The 24,638-nt window shown below is 44.8% G+C and overlaps 1 protein-coding gene across 1 annotated transcript in view; it reads left to right on the forward strand.

Annotated features, from left to right (window-relative positions):
* The window catches only part of dnhd1 (dynein heavy chain domain 1), a 68,603-nt gene that overhangs the window by 12,291 nt on the left and 31,674 nt on the right, over window positions 1-24,638 (forward strand). Inside the window, exons 3-6 of the mRNA XM_078546113.1 lie at window positions 5,311-6,340; window positions 21,831-22,058; window positions 23,210-23,401; window positions 24,301-24,479. Coding sequence (XP_078402239.1) covers window positions 5,311-6,340; window positions 21,831-22,058; window positions 23,210-23,401; window positions 24,301-24,479 — 1,629 coding nt within the window. The remainder of the gene's footprint in view (window positions 1-5,310; window positions 6,341-21,830; window positions 22,059-23,209; window positions 23,402-24,300; window positions 24,480-24,638) is intronic.

A 24,638-nucleotide genomic window follows, 5' to 3' on the forward strand; every position in this document is an offset into this window, starting at 1 on the left:
AGTTTGCAGATGACACAAAGATTGGCCAGTTGGTTAATAGTGAGGTTGAGTGTCTTGGGCTACAGGAAGATATAGACGGGATGGTCAAATGGGCAGATAAGTGGTAGGTGGAATTTAACCCTGAAAAGTGTGAGGTGATACACTTTGGAAGGAGTAATTTGACGAGGAAGTATTCAATGAACGGCATGACACTAGGAAGTTCTGAGGAACAAAGGGACCTTGGCGTGTGTGTCCATAGATCTCTGACGGCGGAGGGGCACGTTAGTGGGGTAGTGAAAAAGGCATATGGGACACTTGCCTTTATCAATCGAGGCATAGATTACAAAAGTAGGGAGGTCATGTTGGATTTTTAAAGAACCTTAGTGAGGCCACAGCTGGAGTACTGTGTGCAGTTCTGGTCACCACATTATAGGAAGGATGTGATTGCACTGGAGGGGGTGCAGAGGAGATTCACCAGGATGTTGCCTGGGATGAAACATTTAAGTTATGAAGAGAGGTTGGATAGACTTGGGTTGTTTTCGTTGGAGCAGAGAAGACTGAGGGGAGACCTGATCAAGGTGTACAACATTATGAGAGGCATGGACAGGGTGGATAGAGAGCAGCTGTTCCCCTTATTTGAAGGGTCAGTCACAAGGGGGCATAAGTTCAAGGTGAGGGGCAGGAGGTTTAGGGGGGATGTGAGGAAAAACTTTTTTACCCAGAGGGTGGTGACGGTCTGGAATGCACTGCCTGGGAGGGTGGTGGAGGCGGGTTGCCTCACATCCTTTAAAACGTACCTGGATGAGCACTCGGCACGTCATAACATTCAAGGCAATGGACCAAGTGCTGGTAAATGGGATTAGGTAGGTAGGTCAGGTGTTTCTCACGTGTCGGTGCAGACTCGATGGGCCGAAGGGCCTCTTCTGCACTGTAATTCTGTCTACCCTATCTATGCCCCTCATAATATTATACACCTCAATCATGTCCCCCCCTCAATCTCCTCTGCTCCAGGGAAAATAACCCCAGTCTATCCAATCTCTCCTCATAACTAAAACTCTCCAGCCCAGGCAACATCCTGGTAAATTTCCTCTGCACACTTTCTCGTGCAATCACATCCTTCCTATAATGCGGATTCCAGAACTGCATACAATACTCTAGCTGTGGCCTAACCAACATTTTATACAGTTCCAGCATAACCTCCCTGCTCTAATATTCTATGCCTCGGCTAATGAAGGCAGGTATCCCATGTGCCTTCTTAACCATCTTATCTACCTGTCCCGCTAACTTAAGGGACCGGTGGACATGCACACTAAGGTCCCTCTGATCCTCGGTACATCCCAGGGTCCTCCCATTCATCGTGTATTCCCGTGCCTTGCTTGTCCTACCCAAGTGCATCACCTCACACTTATCCGGATTAAATTCCATTTGCCACTGATCAGCCCATCTGACCAGCCCGTCTATATCCTCCTGTAATCTAAGGCTATCCTCCTCACTATTTACCACCCCACCAATTTTCGTGTCATCTGCAAACTTACTGATCAACCCTCCTACATTCAAGTCTAAATCATTTATATATACCACAAACAGCAAGGAGCCCAACACCGATCCCTGTGGAACCCCACTGGACACAGGCATCCAGTCACAAAAACACCCCTCGACCATCACCCTCTGCTTCCTGCCACTCAACCAATTCTGGATCCAATTTGCCAAATTGCCTTGGATCCCATGGGCTCTTACCTTCGTTATCAGTCTCCCATGCGGGACCTTATCAAAAGCCTTGCTGAAGTCCAAGTAGACTCTGTCAAATGCATTGCCCTCATCTACACACCTGGTCACCTCTTCGAAAAATTCAATCAAATTGGTCAGACATGACCTCCCCTTAACAAAACCATGCTGACTGTCCTTGATTAATCCCTGGATCTCCAAGTGTAGATTAATTCTGTCCCTCAGAATTGCTTCCAATAGTTTCCCCACCATTGAGGTTAGACTGACTGGCCTGTAGTTCCCTTGTTTATCCCTTCCTCCCTTCTTGAATAATGGTACCACATTGGCCGTCCTCCAGTCCTCTGGCACCTCTCCTGTGGCCAGAGAGATATTGAAAATTATTGCCAGCACCCCTGCTATCTCCTCCCATGCCTCACTCAACAGCCTGGGGTACATTTCATCCGGGCCTGGAGATTTATCTACTTTTAAGCCTGCCAGACCATTTGGAACCTCCTCCCCTTCTATGCTTATTTCTTTAATTATATCACAGTCCTTCTGCATGATTTCCATACCCACGTCATCCCTCTCACTTGTGAACACCGACACAAAGTATTCATTTAGAACCCTACCTACGTCTTCCGGCTCCACACACACACATTACCACTATGGTCCTTAATGGGCCCTACTCTTTCCCTAGTTATCCTCTTACTCTTAATGTACTTGTAAAATAACTTTGGATTTTCCTTTATTTTGCCAATGTTTTTTCATGCCCCCTTTTTGCCCTCCTAATTTCCTTTTAAATTCCCCTCTACACATTCTATACTCCTCTAGGGCTTCCGCTGTTTTGAGCCCTCAGTATCTGCCATAAGCCTCCCTTTTCCCCTTTATCCAATCCTGCATATCCCTCGACATCCAGGGTTCCCTGGATTTGTTGGTCCCGTCCTTTATCTTTACTGGAATATGTTGGCCCTGTACTCTCCCTATTTCACCTCTATCAGGTCCCCTTTCAAACTTCACTGCTCCAAGGAAAACAACCCCAGCCTATCCAATCTTTCCTCATAGCTCAGACCCTCCAGCCCAGGCAGCATCCTGGTAAATCTCCTCTGCACCCTCTCCAGTGCAATCACATCCTTCCTATAATGCGGATTCCAGAACTGCACACAGTACTCCAGCTGTGAATAACTTTACATGTGTAACATGTGTGTAACTTTACACTTATTCACATTTTACTGCATCTGAAATGTATTTGCCCACTCACTCAACTTGTCTAAATCACCTGGAAGCCTCTAACACCCTGTCATAGCTCACATTCCCACCAAGTTTTGTGTTGTCAACAAACTTGGAAATATTACATTTGGTTCCCTCATCCAAATCATTGATATATATTGTGACTAGCTGGGGTCCCAGCACTGATCTCTGCAGTGCCCCACTAGTCACTGCCTGCCATTCCAAAAAAGACCCATTTATTCCTACTCTGATTCCTGTTTGCTAACCATTTCTCAATCCATGCCAATATATTACCCTCAATCCCATGTGCTTTAATTTTACACACTAACCTGTTATGTGGGACTTCATCAAAAGCTTTCTGAAAATCCAAATACACCACATCTACTGGTTCTCCCTTATCTATTCTACTCGTTACATCCTCAGAAAACTCCAGTAGGTTTGTCAAACATGATTTCCCTTCATAAATCCATGTTGACTTTGTCTAATCCCATTGATATTTTCTGGGCATCCTGTTATCACATCCTTTATAATAGCCTCTAGCATTCAATAAAAATATGGAATTAAAAATCTGATGATGACCATGAAGCCATTGCCGATTGTTGTAAAAACCCATCTGGTTCACTAATGCCCTTTAGGGAAGGAAATCTGCCGTCCTTACCTAATCTGGCCTACATGTGACTCCAGACCATAGCAATGTGGTTGTCTCTTAAAAATACCCTCTGAATGAGGATAATTAGGGATGGGCAATAAATGCTGGCCTAGCCAGTTACGCCCACATCCCATTAACGAATTAAAAAAAATTTTCCCTACCATTGAGGTCAGGCTAACCAGTCTGTAATTCCCTGTTTTTTCCCTCCCTCCTTTTTTAAATAGGGGGGTTACATTTGCTACCCTCCAATCTGCCAGGACTGTTCCAAAATCTACAGAATTTTGGAAGATGACAACCAACACATCCATTATTTCCATGGCCACCTCCTTTAATACCCTGGGATGTAGATTCTCAGGCCCTGGGGGTTTATCGGCTTTCAGTCTCATTAATTTCTCCAGCACTGTTTTTTTTAGTAATACTAATTTCCTTCAATTCTTCCTTCTCACTAGTCCTTTGGATCCCTTGTATTTCTGGGAAGTTATTTGTGTCTTCCTTTGTGAAGACAGAACTAAAGTCGTCGTTTAATTGCTCTGCCATTTCCTTGTTTTCTATTATAAATTCTCTCGTTTCAGTCTGTAAGGGACCTACATTTGTCTTCACTAATCTTTTTCTTTTTACAGACTTATAGAAGCTTTTACAGTCCACTTTTATGTTCCTTGCAAGTTTACTCTCATACTCTATTTCTCCCCCCTTAATCAATCTCTTGCTCCTCCTTTGCTGAATTCTAAACTGTTCCCAATCCTCAGGCTTGCTACTTTTTCTAGCAACTTTGGATCTAATACTACCCTTAATTTCCTTTGTTAGCCATGGTTGGACCGCTTTTCCCATTGTGTTTTTGCACCAGAAAGGAATGTATAACTGTTGCAATGCATACATTCGTTCCTTAAATATTAGTCATTCACCATCATGCCTTTTAATGAATTCCCCAATCTGTCTTAGCCAACTCACACCTCATACCTTCGTAGTTTCCTTTATTTAGATTTAGGACCCTAGTTTCAGATTGGACCTCTTCACTTTTCAACCTAAGGAAGAATTCTATCATGGACGGAGAGGAGGAGTGTGGATGGAAGGGGAGGAGGAGTGTGGGTGGACTGTGGAAGAGTAAAAAGAGGAAGCTCAGAGGAGGACTGACCAAAGTCTAAATGCTAAAATACAGAGAAAGAGAGAGAGAGAAAGAGAGAGACTAGAAAAGGGCAGGTGAGCAGGAAATTGGGGATTTTAGGGTGAATTTGCCAACTCCATTCCTGAGATACCTTGACCCTTACTGGTATAAACTGACCAATCACAGGCACAGTGTCCATGACTCTAAGTGCGCCAGTTATAAACAGGCAACTAGGTACTCAACACAGGCTGAGGGCTTTAAAAATCTGCTTCCAGGTGAGACAGGCAGTGGGTATCAGGCAGGGGGTGTCACAAGAACCTCAGTCATTGTGAGAGCAGATCTAACTCCTGGAACTCTGAAACTGGAACTCTTCCAGCACTGAAGAAATCATATTCAACTCCAAATCTTAACTCTGTTTCTCTCTCCACAGATGCTGAGTGGCCTGCTGAGTTTTTCCAGCATTTTCTGTTTTTATTTCTGAGTCCTGGATGTTCATTACAATGTCAATTTCACTGGCATATGGCTCCCAGATCACCCTTAAACCTTTTGGACAAAATTCCTAAACTGGGATCACAGTTGGGGGAATGTTCTAACTCTGAAGTACCGTGGAAAAAAATGTTTATAACTGTTACAAATTCTTCCTATGCAGGAATTGGAATTTTATGACAAGGATAATATTCCGGATCCCCTGTACGAGACTCTGGGTAACATTGTTCACCAGCCTGAATTCCAACCGGAGGTCGTGCGTGAGGCCAGCCAGGCAGTGGAATCCTTCAGTCTATGGATCAAAGCCGTGTACCAGCATGCGACTATTGCTCGTGAGTACAACCCAGCCTTCAACAATGAGTATCAAAAACGTATCGAAGAAAGGCAGATCAAACTAGGTTTGCTGAGGAAACAAGCATTTCAAATGAAGAAAAAACTTGTTGACTTGCTACGGGAAGATGGAGATGACTACTTATCGGACTCTGACTCTGTGACAGACCTCAGTGATGCAGAAGTCCTCAGGCTCCTTGAACAAAAGGAGCAGGACTTGCTTCAGAAGTTGAAAGAGGAGGAAGAGCTGTACTTAGGTGAGATAAAGGAATGGCAGCAGAAATTGAAACATGCTGAAGATCTGATGCGTATACTGAATCCTCACTACTTTGAATGGGATGAAGCCTTGAAGCAGTCAATGGACAGAAAGATCACAGTTTCAGGTGACAGTTTACTGACAGCAGCTGCCATCATTTACTTTGGTTCCTTTGAAGAAAAGATGAGGCAGGAGCTGTTGCAGAAATGGAAGGCAGCTTGTTACACTGGAGAGATACAGATGGAACCAGAAGATGCTCGACAGGAACTGGTAAAGTTACTGCCGGTGAAGACATCACCCACCTCACAAGAAAAGGTCACACCAGACACAGACCATCAACAAGCTTCGAAATTCATCCCAACCCGTAGCGACTTCCTGATCCTGGACATCCTCAGTACGCTGGAAGAGCAGTTAAACTGGAACCATGCCAAACTCCCAGTCAATGCCACAGCCAGAGACAACGTTCTGTTTGCACGGGTCCTGGTCAGTTTCTATCCACTTCCGTGGCCACTTTTTATCGACCCAGATTACCAGTGTGAAATGTGGATGCAAATCTTACAGCAAGGCGCTGGACTACAACTGAACAGAGAGGTGCTGGGAGCCCCAGGTAGAGTGTACTCAGTGTCACCAATGATCTTACTCTGAGGATTGAGGGAACTTCTTGTGACCTCATGTGGGAACTCGAGGACACTTCATGTGTGCTGGGGGACCATGTAGGTAGGAAGTATCTCCATCAGCTTGAGGGGCAGCTCAGGTCATTGTGGAACATCGGGGTGAATGAGAGTTTCCTGGACTGTACATTCCAGGAGGTGGTCACTCCACAGGCAGTGAGAGGTCAGGATAGTCGATGAGTGGCATTCGGGAAGAGTGGGAAGAGACAGGAAACATAGGGGTCTTAAGGATGTGTACCACTTGCAAACCAGTACTCAGCATTGGAAACTGTTGAGAGTGCAGTGCAGTCCAATGCACCGTGGACATGGGACTGCAGAGGAGGGAATGGCTAAGTGTAGAAATGCAGTTGTTATAGGAGATTCCATAGTTAGATGAACAAACAGGCATTTTTGTAACTGTCATTGTGAGTCCCGCATTGTGTGTTACCTCCCTGGTGCCAAGATAAAGAGCAGAATATTCTGCAGGGGGAAGGGAATGAGCCAGAAGTTGTGGTATACGTTGGTACATAAAGAGGGCTGGTATTAAGGTCCTAAGGCCAGATTTTCAGGAACTGGGGAGGAAATTAAGTAGGACCTCGAAGGTAGTAATCTCTGGATTACCCCCAGCACCATGCGCTAGCCAGAGTAAAAACAGGAAGACAGGCAGGATCAATGTATGGCTTGAAGCATAGTGCAGGAGCGAGGGCAACAGATTCTTGGAGCATTGAGATGAGTTCTGGGGCAGAAGCACTTCAACAGACCAATGACCTTGCTGGGAGGTTCACTAGTGTGGTGGGAAGGGTTTAAGCTACATTGGCACCAGTATGTAGAAAAGAGGAATAAGGTGTATAATGTGAGAGAGTTGGACAGTACTAGAGAAGGAAGTAGTGCCATATGAGGAAGGACTACACGGAATACAATGACAGGATTACAATGCATGTATGTAAATTCACAAAGTGTGGCATAAAGTTGCTGAGCTACAAGCACAAATAGCCATGTGGGAGTATGATATGGTAGCAACAACAGAAAATGGCTTAAAAATGGTGAGAGCTGGGTTTCCTATACAAAGATACATAGGTGCAGATTTTCACTCCCAGGTCAGATGTCATTGTGAGCCTGACCTTTAAAAATGGTTCCCCGCAGTTCTGACTTTCCTTCTGGGAGGGCGCAGGCTGGATTAGAAATCGGGCCCATCGCCCCCCCGTAACAAGTGCGAAGGCTGCCGGGTGTGAAGGTGGGCTGGGCAGGAGGCCAGCCTCTGTGCTCCAGCACTGTGTTGAATTAGGTTATAAAAAAGAATAAAACAAAAAACAGCCCTCTAGCGCTCACCCCTCACCACTGCCCCAAACATTCCCCATGCCAACCTATGCGACCTCATGCTCCCCAACCACTCCCCATGGTCTCTCATACCCCTTATGCCAACCTATGTCCCTCTACCCACCCCCCCCCCATGGTCCCTCATACTTCCTATGCCCCCCCGCATCCCCACGGCCATTTATAGCTCTATGCCAACTTAGTGCCAACCCATGCAACCCATGTTCCCCCACCGACTACCCTTTGCCCTTACCCCCTCCTTGCCAACTCACCTAGTATCCTTCAGCAGCTTTGACAGCTTTACAACTCCAATGAGTTTATGCACAACCATGTTTACTTTTAACATTCCCAAAGGGGCTATCCAAACGAAGTTCATACCAGCACTTACCAGCTCTTACCTGGTCTAATCTGCACAGCCCTGGATTCACACTCCTGACCGACCAAAATCCCATTTCAGTGCAGGCAGCTGGTGAACTAAATGCCCGGCTGCCTCCATAAACCCCGGCCTGACTCCAGTCCCACCCACTCGAAAATGGAACACACTGTGTTTGGGAGGCGGAACTTGGGATTCCTGGCCATTTCTGGGATTTTCGCCACGATGAAGAGGTAGTACTGATTAGGGAAGACATTGCAGTGTTGGAAAAAGGGAAAGTCCTTGAGGGGGCAAGGACAGAGTCCATTTGGTTAGAGTTGAGAAGAAAAATGGGATGATCATACTCCTGGGGGTATTCTATAGGCTTTCAAATAGTGAGAGCGAGAAAGAGAAACAAACCTGCAGGGAAATCACAGAGATGGGCAAGAACTATAGAGTGGTGATACTGGGGGACTTTAATAACCCAAATATCCATTAGAATTATGTTAGAGTAAGGAGGGGGAGAAATTTCTAACATGTGTTTAGGAGAACTTCATTGACTAGTATACTCCTGCCCCAACTAGGGAAGAGGTGTTGCTGGATCTGGTGCTGGGGAATGAGATGGGTCAAGTGGACTGAGTGCCTGTGGGGAATGCTTGGTTGGGAGTGATCATCATATCATAAAGTTTTAATTAGTAAAGGAGAAGAGCAAAGGACAATCTAAAATCAAACTTCTAAATTGGAAAAGAGCTCATTTCAATGGATTGAGGGTCGGGGATCCAGCCAGGCTAAAATGGAACCCAAGACTGGCAGGAAAAACTAATGGAACAATGGGTGATCTTTGAGAAGTTGTTTCAGATCCAGGCTTAGCTACATTCCAACAGGGGCGAAAGGTAAGAGAACCAAAACCAGGGCTCCGTGGATGACGAGGGGGATAGAGATTATGATGAAATAAAAAAGGATTGTTTATGATGCACATCAGGTGAATTCTTCAGACGAGAACCAGGCCAAATATATAAGTTGAAAAGGGAAGCGAAGAGGAAAATGAGACTGACAAAGAGAAAATGAGGATAAAACAGCAGTTAACATAAAAGGCAACCCAAAAATCAGAATGTAAATGGAAGAGATGGAGTGGGCTCTATTTGGGACAAAGGGTGATAAATGCTTATAGTTGCAGGGCAGGGCTAGAATACTTAATGAATATTTTGTATCAGTGTTTACAAAAGAAGACGATGCTGACAAAATATCGATAGAAGCAGAGGTGGTAGAGATTTTGGATGGGGTGAAATTTGATAGGCAGAAAGTATTAGAAAGGCTGACCATGTTTAGGGTGGATAAGTCACCTGGTCAGGATGGCCTGCATTCCAGGTTGCGAAAGGAAGTTGCGGTGGAGACAGTGGAAGGGCTTGTCATAATCTTCCAATCTTCCCTAGATACAGAAGAGGTGTCAGAGGATTGGAGAGTGGGTAATGTGCCACCCTTATTCAAAAAAGCGTGTAAAGACATTGAGCAACTACAGGCCAGTCAGTTTAACATTAATAGTGGGTAAGGTTTTAGAAACAATAATTAGGGAAAAATCAACAGGCACTTGGAGAGATTTGAGTTAATTAAGGAGAGCCAGCACAGATTTCTTAAAGACTGATCATGCTTGAGTAGTTTGATAGAATCTTTTGATGAAGTAACAGAAAAGGTTGATGAAGGGAATGGGGTGGATGTTGTCTATATGGATTTTAAGAAAGCGCTTGACAAAGATCCACACGAAAAGCTGGTTAGCAAAGTTGAGGCTCATGGAATAGGAAGGTCAATGTCAGCTTGGATAAAAATTTGTCTTAAGGATAGAAAACAGGAAGTTGTGGTAAATGGTTATTTTTCAGACTGGAGGATGGTAGAGAGTGGTGTTCCCCAAGGGTCAGTGCTAAGACCACCACTTTTTTGATATATTTTATATATATATATATATTTATATAAATGATGTGGATATTGGAATACTGAGTAACATTTCAGAATTTGCTAATGATACCAGACTTAAAGGTGTGGCAAACAGTGAGTTGATACCAATCGACTACAACATGACATAGATAGTCCATCAGAATGAACAGGCAAGTGACGGATGGAATAAAAACAGAAAATGCTGGAAATGCTCAGCAGGTCTGGCAGCATCTTTGGAGAAAGGAGAGTTAATGTCTCAAGTCGAATGTGACTGCCTCAGAACTGATGGCATTAAAAGGAATTTAAAGTGTGAGGCAATACATTTTGGGAGAAGGGATAGGGAGAGGCAATATAGACTAGAGGATGCACATTTCTAAAGGGTATCCAGGAAGCCAGGGACCTGGGAGTTCATGTGCATAGATATTTGACCTTTGGCAGGACATATTGCAAAAGTGGTTAGCAAAACATGTAGAATCTTGGGCTTCAATAATAGAGGTATTGGGTACAAAATCAGGGAGGTTATGTTGAACCTTTATAAAGCTCTGCTCAGGCCATAACTGGAGTATTGTGTCCAGTTCTGGTCACCACACTTTAGGAAGGATGTGAGGGTCCATGTGAGGATGCAGAAGAAATTTACCAGAATGGTTCCAGGGATGGGGGATTTTAGTTACAAGGTTAGGTTGGAGAAGCTGGGGTTGTTATCCTTGGAGTAAAGGAGATTGGGGGGAGATTTGCTAGAGGTGTACAAGATTATGACAGGTTTAGATAAGGTAGACAAAAAATAGCCATTCCTATTAGCAGTCTGCCACATGGACCCATATAGTCATAGAGTCATAGAGGTCTACAGTACAGAAAAAGGCCCTTCGGCCCATCGAGTATGCGCCAGTCAAACAAGTACCTAACTATTCTAATCCCATTTTCCAGCACTAGGCCCATAGCCTTGTTGCCATGGCATCACAAGTGCACATCCAAATACTCCTTAAATGTTATGACGGTTTCTGCATCTACCACCCTTTCAGGCAGTGAGTTCCAGATTCCCACCACCCTCTGGGTGAAAAAATTCTTCCTCACATCCCCTCTAAACCTCCTGCCCCTTACCTTAAATCTATGCCCCCTGGTTATTGATCCCTCCATCAAGGGGAAAAGTTCCTTCCAGTCCACCCTATCTATGTCCCTCATAATTTTATACACCTCAATCATGTCCCTCCTCAATCTCCTCTGCTCCATGGAAAATAACCCCAGTCTATTCAATCTCTCCTCATAACTAAAACTCTCCAGCCCAGGCAACATCCTGGTAAATCTGCTCTGCACTCTCTCTAGTGCAATCACATCCTTCCTATAATGCGGATTCCAGAACTGCACGCAATACTCTAGCTGTGGCCTAACCAGCGTTTTATACAGTTCCAGCATAACCTCCCTGCTCTTATATTCTATGCCTCGGCTAATAAAGGCAAGTATCCCATATGCCTTCTTAACCACCTCATCTACCTGTCCCGCTACCTTAAGGGACTGGTGGACATGCACACCAAGGTCCCTCTGATCCTTGATACTTCCCAGGGTCCTACCATTCATCGTGTATTCCCGTGCCTTGCTTGTCCTACTCAAGTGCATCACCTCACATTTATCTGGATTAAATTCTATTTGCCACTGATCAGCCCATCTGACCAGCCCCTCCATATCCTCCTGTATTCTAAGGTTATTCTCCTCACTATTTACCACCCCACCAATTTTCATATCATCCGCGAACTTACTGATCAACCCTCCTACATTCAAGTCTAAATCATTTATATATACCACAAACAGCAAGGGGCCCAACACCGATCCCTGTGGAACCCCACTGGACACAGGCATCCAGTCACAAAAACACTGCAGTGGTTTTTAATTGTAGGCTGCCACAACCACGGGCAGGATGAGGTTTCCAAAAGCAAATAAAAATAAAATAAAGCTTTAATTTTTCATTAGTAACATGTCCCTGCTCATGTGACAGAATATCACCATATTCCCAAAAATATTAAAGAAAGATAACATCCATCCTCACGACCATGGGCAGTAAGTGACAGCCTAGCCAGCAACACCCACATCCCATGAACACATTTTTTAAACCATAGCTGATGGCACAAGGACTATGGAGAGACAGATTTAAGGTTTTGGGAAAGAGATGGATGAAAGGAAATGTGAGGAAGAACTGTTTTATGCAGCGAGTGGTAATGACCTGGAACTTGCCGCCCACGAGGTTGGTGGAAGTGGAGATAATGAATGGTTTCAAAAGGAAGTTGAATGGGCACTTGAGGGAAAGTAAATGTGCAGGTCTATGGGGATATTGGGGGTATGAGATGGACTGGATTGATCCACAGAGAGTCAGCATAGACTAGATGGGGTGAATGGCCTCCTTCAGTACTGTAATGATTCCATGATTCTACCATTCTACCCCTTTGAATGTAGATGATTATTCTGATTTTCCTCCTAACACATAACTTTGTAATTTTTACCTTGTATTCTCCCTTCCGGACAGGAATGTTCTCCCTGGATCATGCTTGTTAATTCCCTTCAGAATCTGGGAAACATCAATCAGGCCACCACAAAGTCATAGAGTTATAATCACACACAAGGAGGCCATTCAGCCCATCAAGTTGATGCTGGTTTTCTGTGGAGCAATCAGTCAGTCACTTTTCCAAATTAAACATTCTGAACTACCTTAACCCTTGCTCCAAGTTAAGACATGACAGGGCAGCTCAGTCACATGGAATGTGGTCCCTGTAACACGTGGGAAGTCATGGACACTACTGGTGTTCTGGACGGCCACATGTGCAGGAAGTGCTGCCAGCTGCAGAAACTTGGGTTCCGGGTTTCAGAGCTCGAGTGGCGGCTGGAGTCACTGTGGTGCATCCGCGAGGCTGAGAGCTACGTGGATAGCATGGTCAGAGAGGTGGTCACACCACTGCCAGCCAGTCCAAGAGAACCAGGCAGAAAGTACAGGAGTCCCCTGGGGTCCCACTCATCTAATCGGTTTTCCGTTTGGATACTGGTGAGGGCATTGATGCTTCAGAGGAGCGCAGAGAGCGTCAAGTTTGTGGCTGTACAAGAGAGGAGGAAGAAGAAATAAAGAGCAATAGTGATAGGGCGTTTGTTAGTTCGGGGAGCAGACAGGCGTTTCTGTGGCTGTAGACATGGCTCCAGGATGGGATGTTGCCTCTCTGGTACCAGGGTCAAGGATGTCACAGAGCGGCTGCAGGACATTCTTCTGGGGGAGGGTAAACAGCCAGAGGTCGTGGTCCACGTTGGAACCAATGACTTAGGTAGGAAGGGGGATGTGGTCCTGCAATCAGAATTTAGGGAGCTAGGTAGAAAATTAGCAAACAGGACCTTTAATGTAGTAATCTCCAGATTACTCCCAGTGCCACGTGCCAGTGAGTACAGAAATAGGAGGATAGGACAAATGAATGGATGGCTGGAAAGATGGTGCAGGAGGGAGGGCTTTAGATTCCTGGGACACTGGGACTGGCTCTGGGGGAGATGGCACCTGTACAAGCTGGACAGGCTGTACCTGAACAGAGCTGGGACTGAGTTCCTTATGGGGCTTTTGCTAGTGCTGTTGGGTGAGCTTTAAACTAACTCAGCAGGGGTGTGGGAACCAAGAGAAAATATTAGGGAATAATACCAAGGTGCACAAAATACTGGGAGAGACAGATAGCAGTAGAATAAAGAATAGTAAGTCAATAGTGTTATGATCCCCAGCTGAGGTTACTACTGGACAAGCCTCATCCCATAATGGGACCCAGCTTGATGGATCCTAACTTTCATTTGTTTGTTTAGATACGTGGAGAGTAGCTACTGAACAGAGTCACAGGAGTCAGCTACTGAACTTTTAACAAAAGCATAAAACATTTATTAAACAAGAAAGGATGAACTATATTACAATACTCCTTCACCCACAGCTAAACCTTTACAGATATATACAGATTTGTAAGGATAACACAAGTCACAAAAGCTATCTTATACTCTAATGTTCATAGTAAGTATAGTCCATGTAAACCAATAGGCGACCTGTGGTCAGACACACCACACTCTGAAACCAAGTGACAGATACCACCCCAGACAGATGCTATGGATCCCTCCTCAGATCCCCCCAGGCGCTTGTCACACCGTGAGTCAACCAGTCTCACTGAACTCCGTCTTTCACATGAGGGTTTCCAATCTCCACTCTCCAAGAACTTGCCTTAGAATCTTCTCCCAAACCGACGTTTTCTCTCAGGCGCCTTCCACAAGGTTTCAACTCCAGAGTTTCGAACTTCCTTCTGATATTTCTCTTCCCTGGGTCACCACATGCATTCAAAGCTTTCTTCCGCATACTCTGTCTCTCTGACTCAGCTGTCAACAGTACACCACTGCTTCACATGGCCATAGTAAAGAGTTACGGACCTTCAGTTGCCTCTTTGGACCTTCTGACTTCTCACAAGCCTTTATCTTGCTTTGACCCTGCTTCCTGCAGCTTGGAGCTTTAAGCTTGAAGCTTGGAGCCTTTCTCTGCCCCTCACTCTTAACTTCACTTAACAGGATCTTTTCCAGGTTCCTGTCCTTCCTTTGACCAGAAGGTCTGCTTGGGACTTTTTCCTGTTCCACTCCCCTGGATTCTTCAGGACTTTCTTCTTTAGCTTGGGACTGGCTATCTGAGCCTTCTAGGCTGCTTCTGCCTGGTAACTGTCTTCAAAACTGAACTTAAAAACTGCTGTTTCTAGTTTCTTCTGTGTGTGCCTGTGGGGGAGGGGGGACCTGCCTCTCTGGACCCCTGTTGCTAGACAACAGCTCAGTTTTCTACTCTTGTGTTTGTTTAACTTCTCTTACACTCATAAACTCTCATTAGAAATACAGGCACCTTTTAAAGTAAAACTAAAACTCAACTTGGCCTTTTCTTAACACACACATACAGAAATACAAATCAAACTTAAACTTAAACTTTAAAACTCATTCCCAACACCCACAAATACCAATATAACTTATTTAAGCTCTCTCTATTTCCTAACAATAGGCAGAGTCGGAGTAAGGGAGAAAGTAATGAAGTACAAATCAGGGTTATACTGCATGTGTGTGAATGCACAGAGTATAGTAAATAAGATAGGTGAGTTACAGGAGCAGATTACCATGTGGAAATATGGGGCAGAAATTTTCGCTCAGTGGGTGGGTGCGCACTCGACCCACTTGAGTGTGAAATTACCCGTATTGATGTCAGCCAAGCGTGCCGACATCAACACGCAGTCACGCAATAGTTCGGTCAGCGGGCATGCGCCAGAGCCAGCAGTGCACCCACCGACAGCGGAAAGGCCTGTTAAGGCCGTTAAGTTATCAATTAAATTAAAAGTTTCACTGCCCGTCCAACCTAACAGTTGACGGGCAGGCAAAAAGGCCAAGCGGCCTTCGCATTTTTCCAGAAACCTCATCCACGGGCAGGATGAGCTTTCCAAAATCAAATAAAAGTAAAATAAAAACTTTAATTTTTCATTAATAACATGTCCCTGCTCATGTGACAGAGTCACATGAGGGGACATGTTTTATTACATTTTTAAAAATTTGTATTTTATATCTCCTCATCTCCCTGGGACAGCTCCGTGCCTCGGGGAGATTGTGCAGCGCTCACTCGCGCGCATGCTTGATGTTTATGTTCAGCCGGCTCATACTCCTCCCCCTCCCACACGGGCAGTGCTCAGCTCACGTTTCATGCTGGGCAGGCCTTAATTGGCCCACCAGTGTGAAATTGCAGTGCGGTGCCAATTGCGGGCAGCAGTCGGCTTCCCGGCTGCCCCCGCCCACCCCCACCAAGCCCGCCCGCCAAGTACAAAATTCTGTCCATGATGTTGTGGCAATAACAGAAGGACAGGACTGGGTGTTAAATATCCCTGGGTACAAGGTGTTCAGGAAAGACAGGGCAGGAAGAAAAAGAGGAGGGGTGGATATATTAGTTGAGGAGAGCAATGCAATGCTGGAGAAAGAGGATGTCCCATAGGGTCCAAGGACAGAATCAATCTGGCTCGAGCTAAGGAACAAAAAGGGGGGAATTACATTGCTCGGTGTAGTCTATAGACCACCAAATAGTGAGAAGGACGTAGAGGAACAAATCTGCAGGAAAATTACACAGAGGTGCAAACATTATTGAGTAGTTATAATGGGGGACTTTAATTACCCAAATTTAGAGTGGGACAGTGGTAGTGTAAAGGGTGGAGAGGGGCAGGAGTTCCTAGATTGTGTTCCGGAGAATTTTCTACAGCAGTGTGTGTCCAATCCAACAAGAAAAGGAGGCACCACTGGACCTGGTTCTTGGAAATGAGGTGGGTCAAGTGGATCAAGTGTCAGTGGGGGAACATTTAGGAGACAGTGATCATTGTCTCATAAGGTTTAAGATGATGGTAGAAAAGGACAATGGGCAATCCAGAGTAAGAATCATTAACTGGGGGAGGGTCGACTTCAATGGGACAAGAACAGAGCTGGGCTGAATAGTTGGGAACCAAAGGTTGGCAGAAAAAACTGTAGCTGAACAATGGGCTACCTTCAAAGAAGAAATGGTTCGGACACAGTCAAAGGGGAAGGGTAGGGCAAACAAATCTAGAGCTCCCTGGATGAAAAAGGGATCGAAATTAAGAAGAAAAAGTGCACTTATGATAGGTGTCAGGTAGAAAATACGATTGAGAACCAAGCTGAATACAGAAGGTTCAGAGGGGAGGTGAAAAGGGAGAAGCGAAGAGGGATTATGGGAAAAGACTGGCAGCCAACATAAAGGGGAATCCTAAAGTCTTCTACAGACATATAAATAGCATTAGGGTGGTGAAAGGAGGAGTAGGGCCGATTTTGGGCCAGAAAGGGGATTTACACATGGACGAAGGGGCCATGGCTGAGGTATTAAATGAATACTTTGCATCCGTCTTCACCAAGGAAGCAGATGCTACCTAGGCCATGGTGACAGAGGAGGAAACTCTATCACTAAAAGGGCTCAAAATTGACAAGAAGGAGGCATTAAATAAACTGTTGGTACTCAAAGTTGACAAGGCACTGGGACTGGATGAGATGCATCCAAGAATATTGAAGGAAGCGAGGGTAGAAAAGCAGGGGCAACAGCCAAAATCATTCAGTCTTCCCTAGACTCAAGTGAGGTGCCAGAGGACTGGAGAATTGCAAACATTACACCTTTGTTCATAAATAGTTATAAGGATAAGCCCAGTAACTACAGGTCAGTCAGTTTAATTTTCGTGGTGGGGAAGCTTCTAGAAACAATTATTCAGGATAGAATTAGTAGTCACATGGAAAATTGTGGGTTTATTAGGAACGGCCAGCATGGATTTCTTAAGGGTAAATCATGTTTAACGAATTTGCTGGAGTTTTTTGAAGGGGTAACAGAGAGGGTTGATGAGGGTAATGCTATTGATGTGATGTACATGGACTTCCAAAAGGCATTCAACATAGTTCCACACAACAGACTTGTGAGAAAAGTTATTGCTCAAGGAATAAAAGGGACAGTAGCAACGTGGAGGCAAAATTGGTTGAGTAATAGGAAGCAGTGAGTAATGGTTAATGGATATTTTTCAGGCTACAAGAGGGTTTGGAGTGGAGTTCCCCAGGGATCGATATTGGGATCCTTGCTTTTCCTGATATATATTAATGATCTAGATCCTGGTGTGCAGGGGACAGTTTCAAAGATTGCGGATGATACAAAACTTGGAAGCATTGTAAACTGTGAGGAGGACAGTGTGGAACTTCAGAAGGACATGGACAAGTTGTTGGAGTGGGCTGATAGGTGGCAGATGAAGTTCAATGCGGAGAAATGTGAGATGATGCATTTTGGTAGGAAGAACATTGAGAGACAATATAAAATAAGGGGTATGCTTTTAAAGAGTGTGCTGGAGCAGGGGGACCTGGGTGTATACACGCATAAGTCATTAAAGGTGGCAAGACAGGTGGGGAGAGCAGTTAATAAAGCATACAGTATCCTGGGCTTTATTGATATGCGCATAGAGTACAAGAGCAGGGTGGTTATGTTGAGTTTGTAGGAGACACTAGTTAGACCTCAGCTGGAGTATTGTGTACAATTCTTGACACCACATTATAGGAAGGATATGAATGCATTGGAGAGTGTAGAAGAGGTTTACAAAAATAGTTCCAAGGATGAGAAATTTCTGTTATGAAGATAGATTGGAGAAGTTGGGACAATTCTCCTTGGAGAGTAGAAGGCTAAGAGGAGATTTGATAGAGATGTTCAAAATCATGAGGGGTCTGGACAGCGTAGATAGAGAGAAACTGTTTCCACTCATAAAAGGATCGAGAACAATAGTACACATATCTAAAGTCATTTGCAAAAGAAGCAAATGCGATGTCAGAAAAGCTTTTACACACAGCGAGTGGTTTGGGTCTGGAATGCACTGACTGGAAGTGTGGTGGAGGCAGGTTCAATCAAAGCATTTAAGAGGGTATTAGATGATTATTTGAATAGAAACAATGTGCAGGGTTACGGGGTAAAGGCAGGAGAATGGCACTGAGTCATAATGCTCATTCGGAGAGCCAGAGCAGACACAGTGGGCCGAATGGCCTCCTTCTGCACCATAACAAATCTGTAATTTAGATCATAAGCTTCTTTTTTATTCCAGACACCCACTACCCTCTGCGTAAAAAAGTTCTTCCTCATGTCCCCCCTACACCTTCTGCCACTTATCTTGAATCTATGTCCCCTGGTTCTAGAATTCTCCACCAAGGGAAACAATTTTATCCTGTCCACTCTATCCATTCCCCTCATAATTTTGTACACCTCAATCAAGTCACCTCTCAGCCTTCTTTGTTCTAAGGAAAATAACCCCAACCTATCCAATCTCTCCTCGTAGCTACACTTTTCTAACCCTGGCAACATTCTTGTAAACCTCCTCTGCACTCTCTCCAGAGCTATTACGTCCTTCCTGCAATGCGGTGACCAGAACTGCACACAATACTCCAGTTGTGGCCTCACCAGTGTTTTATACAATTCCAACATTATATCCTTACTTTTATATTCTATACCTCTGCCAGTGAAGGAGAGCATTCCATATGCCTTCTTTACAACCTTGTCTACTTGAACTGCTGCCTTCAGGGACCTGTGTACTTGTACGCCAAGACCACTCACTTCATCTACCCCTCTTAGTATATTACTATTCATTTTGTAATCCCTGTAACTGTTTGACCTCCCTAAATGTATGACCTCACACTTCTCTATGTTAAAATCCATCTGCCGCTTTACCGTCCACTCCACCAACCCATCTATATTGTTTTGGAGATTATGGCTATTCTCTACACTATCCACTACTCAGCCAATCTTTCAGGTAGCAATCCAATTCCCTTTCGAACACCTCAATCGAACCTGCCTCCACCACCCTCTCAGGAAGTTTATTTCAGGCTCCAACCACTGTCTGGGTCAAAAAATTTTTCCTCATATCACATTTACTCCTTTTGCCAATTATTTTGAATATGTGCCCTCTCGTTCTTGATGTTCTCTTGAGTAGGAACAGTTTCTCACTCTTTACCCTGTCCATACCCCTCAGGATCTAGAATACCTCTATCAAGTCTCCTCTCAGCCCTCTTTTCTCCAAGGAAACCAGTCCGAACCCCTCCAATCTATCCTCATAGCTACAGTTCTTCATCCCTGGAATCATTCTTGTGAATCTCCTCTGTACTCTCTCCAATGCCTTCACATCCTTCTTCAAGTATGGTGCCCAGAACTGGACACAGTACTCCAGATGAAGCCTAATTAGTGTCTTATACAATTTCAACATGACCTCCTTACTCTTGTGCTTGATGCAGAATCACAGAATTGCTACATTGCAGAAGGAGGCCATTCAGCCCATCGTGTCTGCACCGGCTCCCCAAATGAGCATTATGGCTCAGTGCCATTCTCCTGCCTTTTCCCCATAACCTGCATATTGTTTCTACTTAAATAATAATTTAATGCCTTCTTGAATATCTCGATTGAACCTGCCTCCACCACACTTCAAGCAGTGCATTCCAAACCCCAACCACTCGCTGTGTGAAAAAGTTTTTTCTCACATCACTTTTGCTTCTTTTGACAATGTCTTGAAATCTATGCCCTCTCATTGTCAATCTTTTTACAAGCGGGAACAGTTTCTCCCTATCTACTCTATCCAACTCCCTCATGATTTTGAACACCTCTATCAAATCACTTCTTAGCCTTCTCCTCTCCAAGGAGAACAGTCCCAAACTCTCCAATCTATCTTCATAACTGAAGTGTCTCATCCCTGGAACCATTCTTGTAAACCTCTTCTGCACTCTCTCCAATGTGTTCACATCCTTCCTATAATGTGGTGCCCAGAACTGTACACAATACTCCAGCTGAGGTCTAACAAGTGTCTTATATAAATTCAGCATAACCTCCTGCTCTTGTACTCTACGCCCCTATTAATAAAGCCCAGGATACTATACGCTTTATTAACTGATGTCTCCACCCTCCTGCCATCTTCAATGATCCAAGTATATATACACCCAGGCATCTCTGTTCGTGCACCCCGTTTAGAATTGTACACTTTATTTTATATTGTCTCTCCACGTTCTTCCTATCAAAATGCATTACATCACACTTCTCCGGATTAAACTTCATCTGCCACCGCTCTGCCCACTCCACCAACTTGTCTATGTCCCTTTGAAGTTCTAGACTGTCCTTTTCACAGGTTACAATGCTTCCAAGTTTTGTATCATCCACAAACTTTGAAACTGTCCCCTGCACACCAAGATCTAGATCATTAATACATATCAGGAAAAGCAAGGGTCCCAATACCGACCCCTGGGGAACTCCACTACAAACCTTCCTCCTCCAGCCCAAGAAATATCCATTGACCATTACTCTCTGCTTCCTATTACTCTGCTAATTTTGTATTCATGTTGTTACTGTCCCTTTTATTCTATGAGCTATAACTTTTCTTACAAGTCTGTTGTGTGACATTGTATCGAAGGCCTTTTGAAAGTCCATGTGCACCACATCAACAACATTACCCTCACCAACCCTCTCAAAAAACTCCAACAAACTCCATTACCAATCCATACCACCCTGTTTCCTACAGTTCCAGACATATTGAGTGGTGTGTCATTAAACCCAACAGATCAGAATATGTCTCAGCTCCAACCGCCTGGTCTCATTACCAACCACCCCGCACCTACCCCCTCAAATCTCAGCCCCAACTCCCCCGGTCTCAACTCTGACCCCTGGTCTGTGTCTCTTCAGCTGGTCTCTCCCTGCCTGGTGACAGTGTGGGGAAGCTGCCAAATCCACAGCAGCTGATGGAGGAATTAATTGGTCTGATGGTAACACTGAGTTTTTCCATCTGTGCTCACTACTGAGTGTGAACTACCAGGGCAGTGAATGGGCAAGAAGATTAATAAGACTTTGGACCACAATCTTCTAGTTAATTATAATTCCGTCATTATATTTCCCAGAACTCGGTATATTCTGCAATTGATCTACCCCAATCACTAATTTAATGCATTATAACAGGTTTTCAGAATAATGTGAGTTCATTGGGTTTACTAATAAGCTAACATAAAAGGGTTTCAATATGAAGGACATTTATTACAATTTTGTTCCATTAAAAAGGCCGTTGATATTAGCAGTTTCCTTATAATTAGGTTTCATTATTAGGAAGGTTTATTGTAAAAGGCTTTCCTAATATAGGATATGTATATAAGTTATGGAGAGACGTCATTTTACAAGGGATTATTATAAAATTATATTATAAAGTATTTCTGTATAATGAGTTTTGTTACAAATGTGGTTTATTATGAAAAAGGTTTCACTGTTGGTGAATAATAAAACTGGAGTCATTTTGTTGTCAATTTAGCTGAAAACCTTTTCCCCGAAGAGGAAAAAGTCATCAGCAACGCTACGGTAGTGGAATCGATGGCAGACAAAATTCCGGGTGATATACTGGACGGAATGAGTCCTGCAGAGGATGAAGAGATTGACTGGGTTCCTGTGTCAATAACAGAGGAACCACCCAATAATCTTTGGGTCCACTGCATCACTGATGAGAATCTGGACCACATTCTGCTGACTGCAGCAAGCAATGGTGAGAGACTGCAGGCAACACGAGCTCTGCCATCCATCACACCTCCAAATGCTCAAAGGTAGAGGTGATATGGAGCAGGAATTATAGAGTGAAATAAGAAGCTTAATTAATGACCTTAAGGTCAGAAGTGGAGATGTTCGCTAATGATTGCACAATGTTCAGCACCATTCATGACTCCTCAGATACTGAAGCAGTCCATGTCCAAATGCAGCAAGACCTGGACAATATCCAGGCTTGGCAAGTAACATTCGTGCCACACAAGTGCTGGGCAATGACTGTCTCCAATAAGAGAGAATCTAATTGTTTCTCCTTGACGTTCAATGACATTACCATTGCTGAATTCCCCAATATCAACACCCTGGGGGGTTACCATTGACCAGAAACTGAACTGGACTAGCCAAGTAAATACCATGGTTACAAGAGTAAATCTGAGGCTGGGAATCCTGTGGTGAGTAACTCACCTCCTGACTCCTCAAAGTTCACCATCTACAAGGCACAAGTCAGGAGTGTGATGAATACTCTCCACTTGCCTGGACGAGTGCAGCTCCCACAACACTCAAGAAGCTCAACACCATCCAGGACAAAGCAGTCTGCTTGTTTGGCACTGAATCTACAAACATTCACTCCCTCCACCACTGACGCACAGTAGCAGCAGTGTGTACCATCCACAAGATGCACTACAGGAATTCACCAAGGTTCCTTAAACAGCACCTTCCAAACCCACGACCACTACCATCTAGAAGGACAAGGACAGCGGATAGATGGGAACATCACCACCTGTAAATTCCCTCCAAGTCACTCACCAACCTGACTTGGAAATATATCGTCGTTCCTTCACTGTCACTGGGTCAAAATCCTGGAACTCCCTCCCTAACAGCACTGTGGGTGTACCTACACCACATGGACTGCAGCGGTTCAAGAAGGCAGCTCACCACCACCTTCTCAAGGGGCAACTAGGGATGGGTAATAAACGCTGGCCCAGCCAGCGAAGCCCACATCCTGGGTATGAATTTAAAAAACAAATGGGGCAGCTATTGGGGCAAATGGGGCAAAAGTGTGGTGTGGACTGACTTAATTGAGGTTCCCTCTCTATATTGCTAGTGTAAATGAGGTAAACATTCTGGATGATGGAGTTTTTAAATATCTTTCAGGAATTGCAGTCTTGGTAACTCATATTGAGCGAAGGCCTCTCACCCCCTTTCTAAAGAAGCTGCTGAGAGCTCGTGCACAGTGGAGGGACCAAGGACCCTGGGACTTAACCTTTGGGAAGCAGCAGATTGAGGTGAAGCTGACATTCCGCCTGTACCTGAGTACCACGCTACCCCTTAGGATAATCGGATCAGGTAAATCCCGCCTCCTCACGGGTAAATCTCATCCCAGCCCTCCCTCCCAGCACTCAAGGGAGCCACCGCCCTCATATTCAGATGACAGAATATCTCTCCTCTTCCCCCACCTGCTCACGTAGTTCCCTCTCCTCACTCGGTCTGCACCGTTCAACTCTGTTGATACCCACACGTACGGGGGCTGGATGGGGGGATGGTAACTGGACAGTCATCAAGATCTAGAACTGTCTGTTCACGCCTTTCTTTGGTCCAAGCTTAATGAGCCAGTTATCACCCTTGCCGCTCCAGTTAGGATCAGCGACCTGAGCACAAACTATCGCAGGACCCGGGACTGATACAGTTGAAGTATTGTGATCAATTCCAGGCACCACACTTGTGGAAGGATGTGAACGGCTTGCGGAGAGTGCAGAGGAGATCTACCAGAATAGCTCCAGGGCTGGTGGACAGAGATTCTTACAGCACAGAACGAGGCTATTCAACCCATCAGAGCTGTGTCAGCTTTTTGTAAGAGCTGCCCAACTTAGACCCACATCCCAGCTTCTTCCTCCCATAGATTGAACATTCATCAAATTCAGGAACACAATCACCTTTTGAAAGTTCCTGTGGAATGTGCTGCCACAGCCGGTTCAGGGAGTGTGTTGCAGATCTTAACAAGCCACTGGGTGACTAATTTCTCCATATTTCCTCTTTAGCCAATTATTTTAAACCTCTGCCCTCTGGTTACTGACCTACTGGCCAGAGCAATCACTTTCGCTGTATCTGCCCTATCAAAACCCCTCATGATTTTAGATCTCGGCTGCACCATTTCTGCTCTAAGGAGAACCTTTGCTCCTGTGGAAACTCACCAGAAGTAGAATTAATATCCACACCTTTCAATTCTTCCTCCCTGATGTTTCCAGAACTCGATCCAGCGATCCTGAAGCAGGTAAGAGTGTTCGACTTCACGATCAGCCAATCGGGACTGCAGGAACTGTTCCTCAAGGAGGTGCTGTATTTTGATAGGCACAAGAGCGAAGACATTAGACAGACAAAGCAAATGGACATCATGTACCTGCAGCACCAGCTGCAACTTACACAGGTAAGACAAGGAGAGACGCAGCACACTCATACACTGCAACAACTTTCAGCATCACTGTGCAAGAGCCTTCTCACCTCTGGAGTCAGAGGCTTGTGGGTTCAAGCTGAATCCCAAGACATGTACACAAAATCCATTCTGACATTCCCAGTGCAGTACTGA

This window comes from Cetorhinus maximus, chromosome 7 (assembly GCF_964194155.1).
Source record: "Cetorhinus maximus chromosome 7, sCetMax3.hap1.1, whole genome shotgun sequence".
NCBI lineage: Eukaryota > Metazoa > Chordata > Chondrichthyes > Lamniformes > Cetorhinidae > Cetorhinus > Cetorhinus maximus.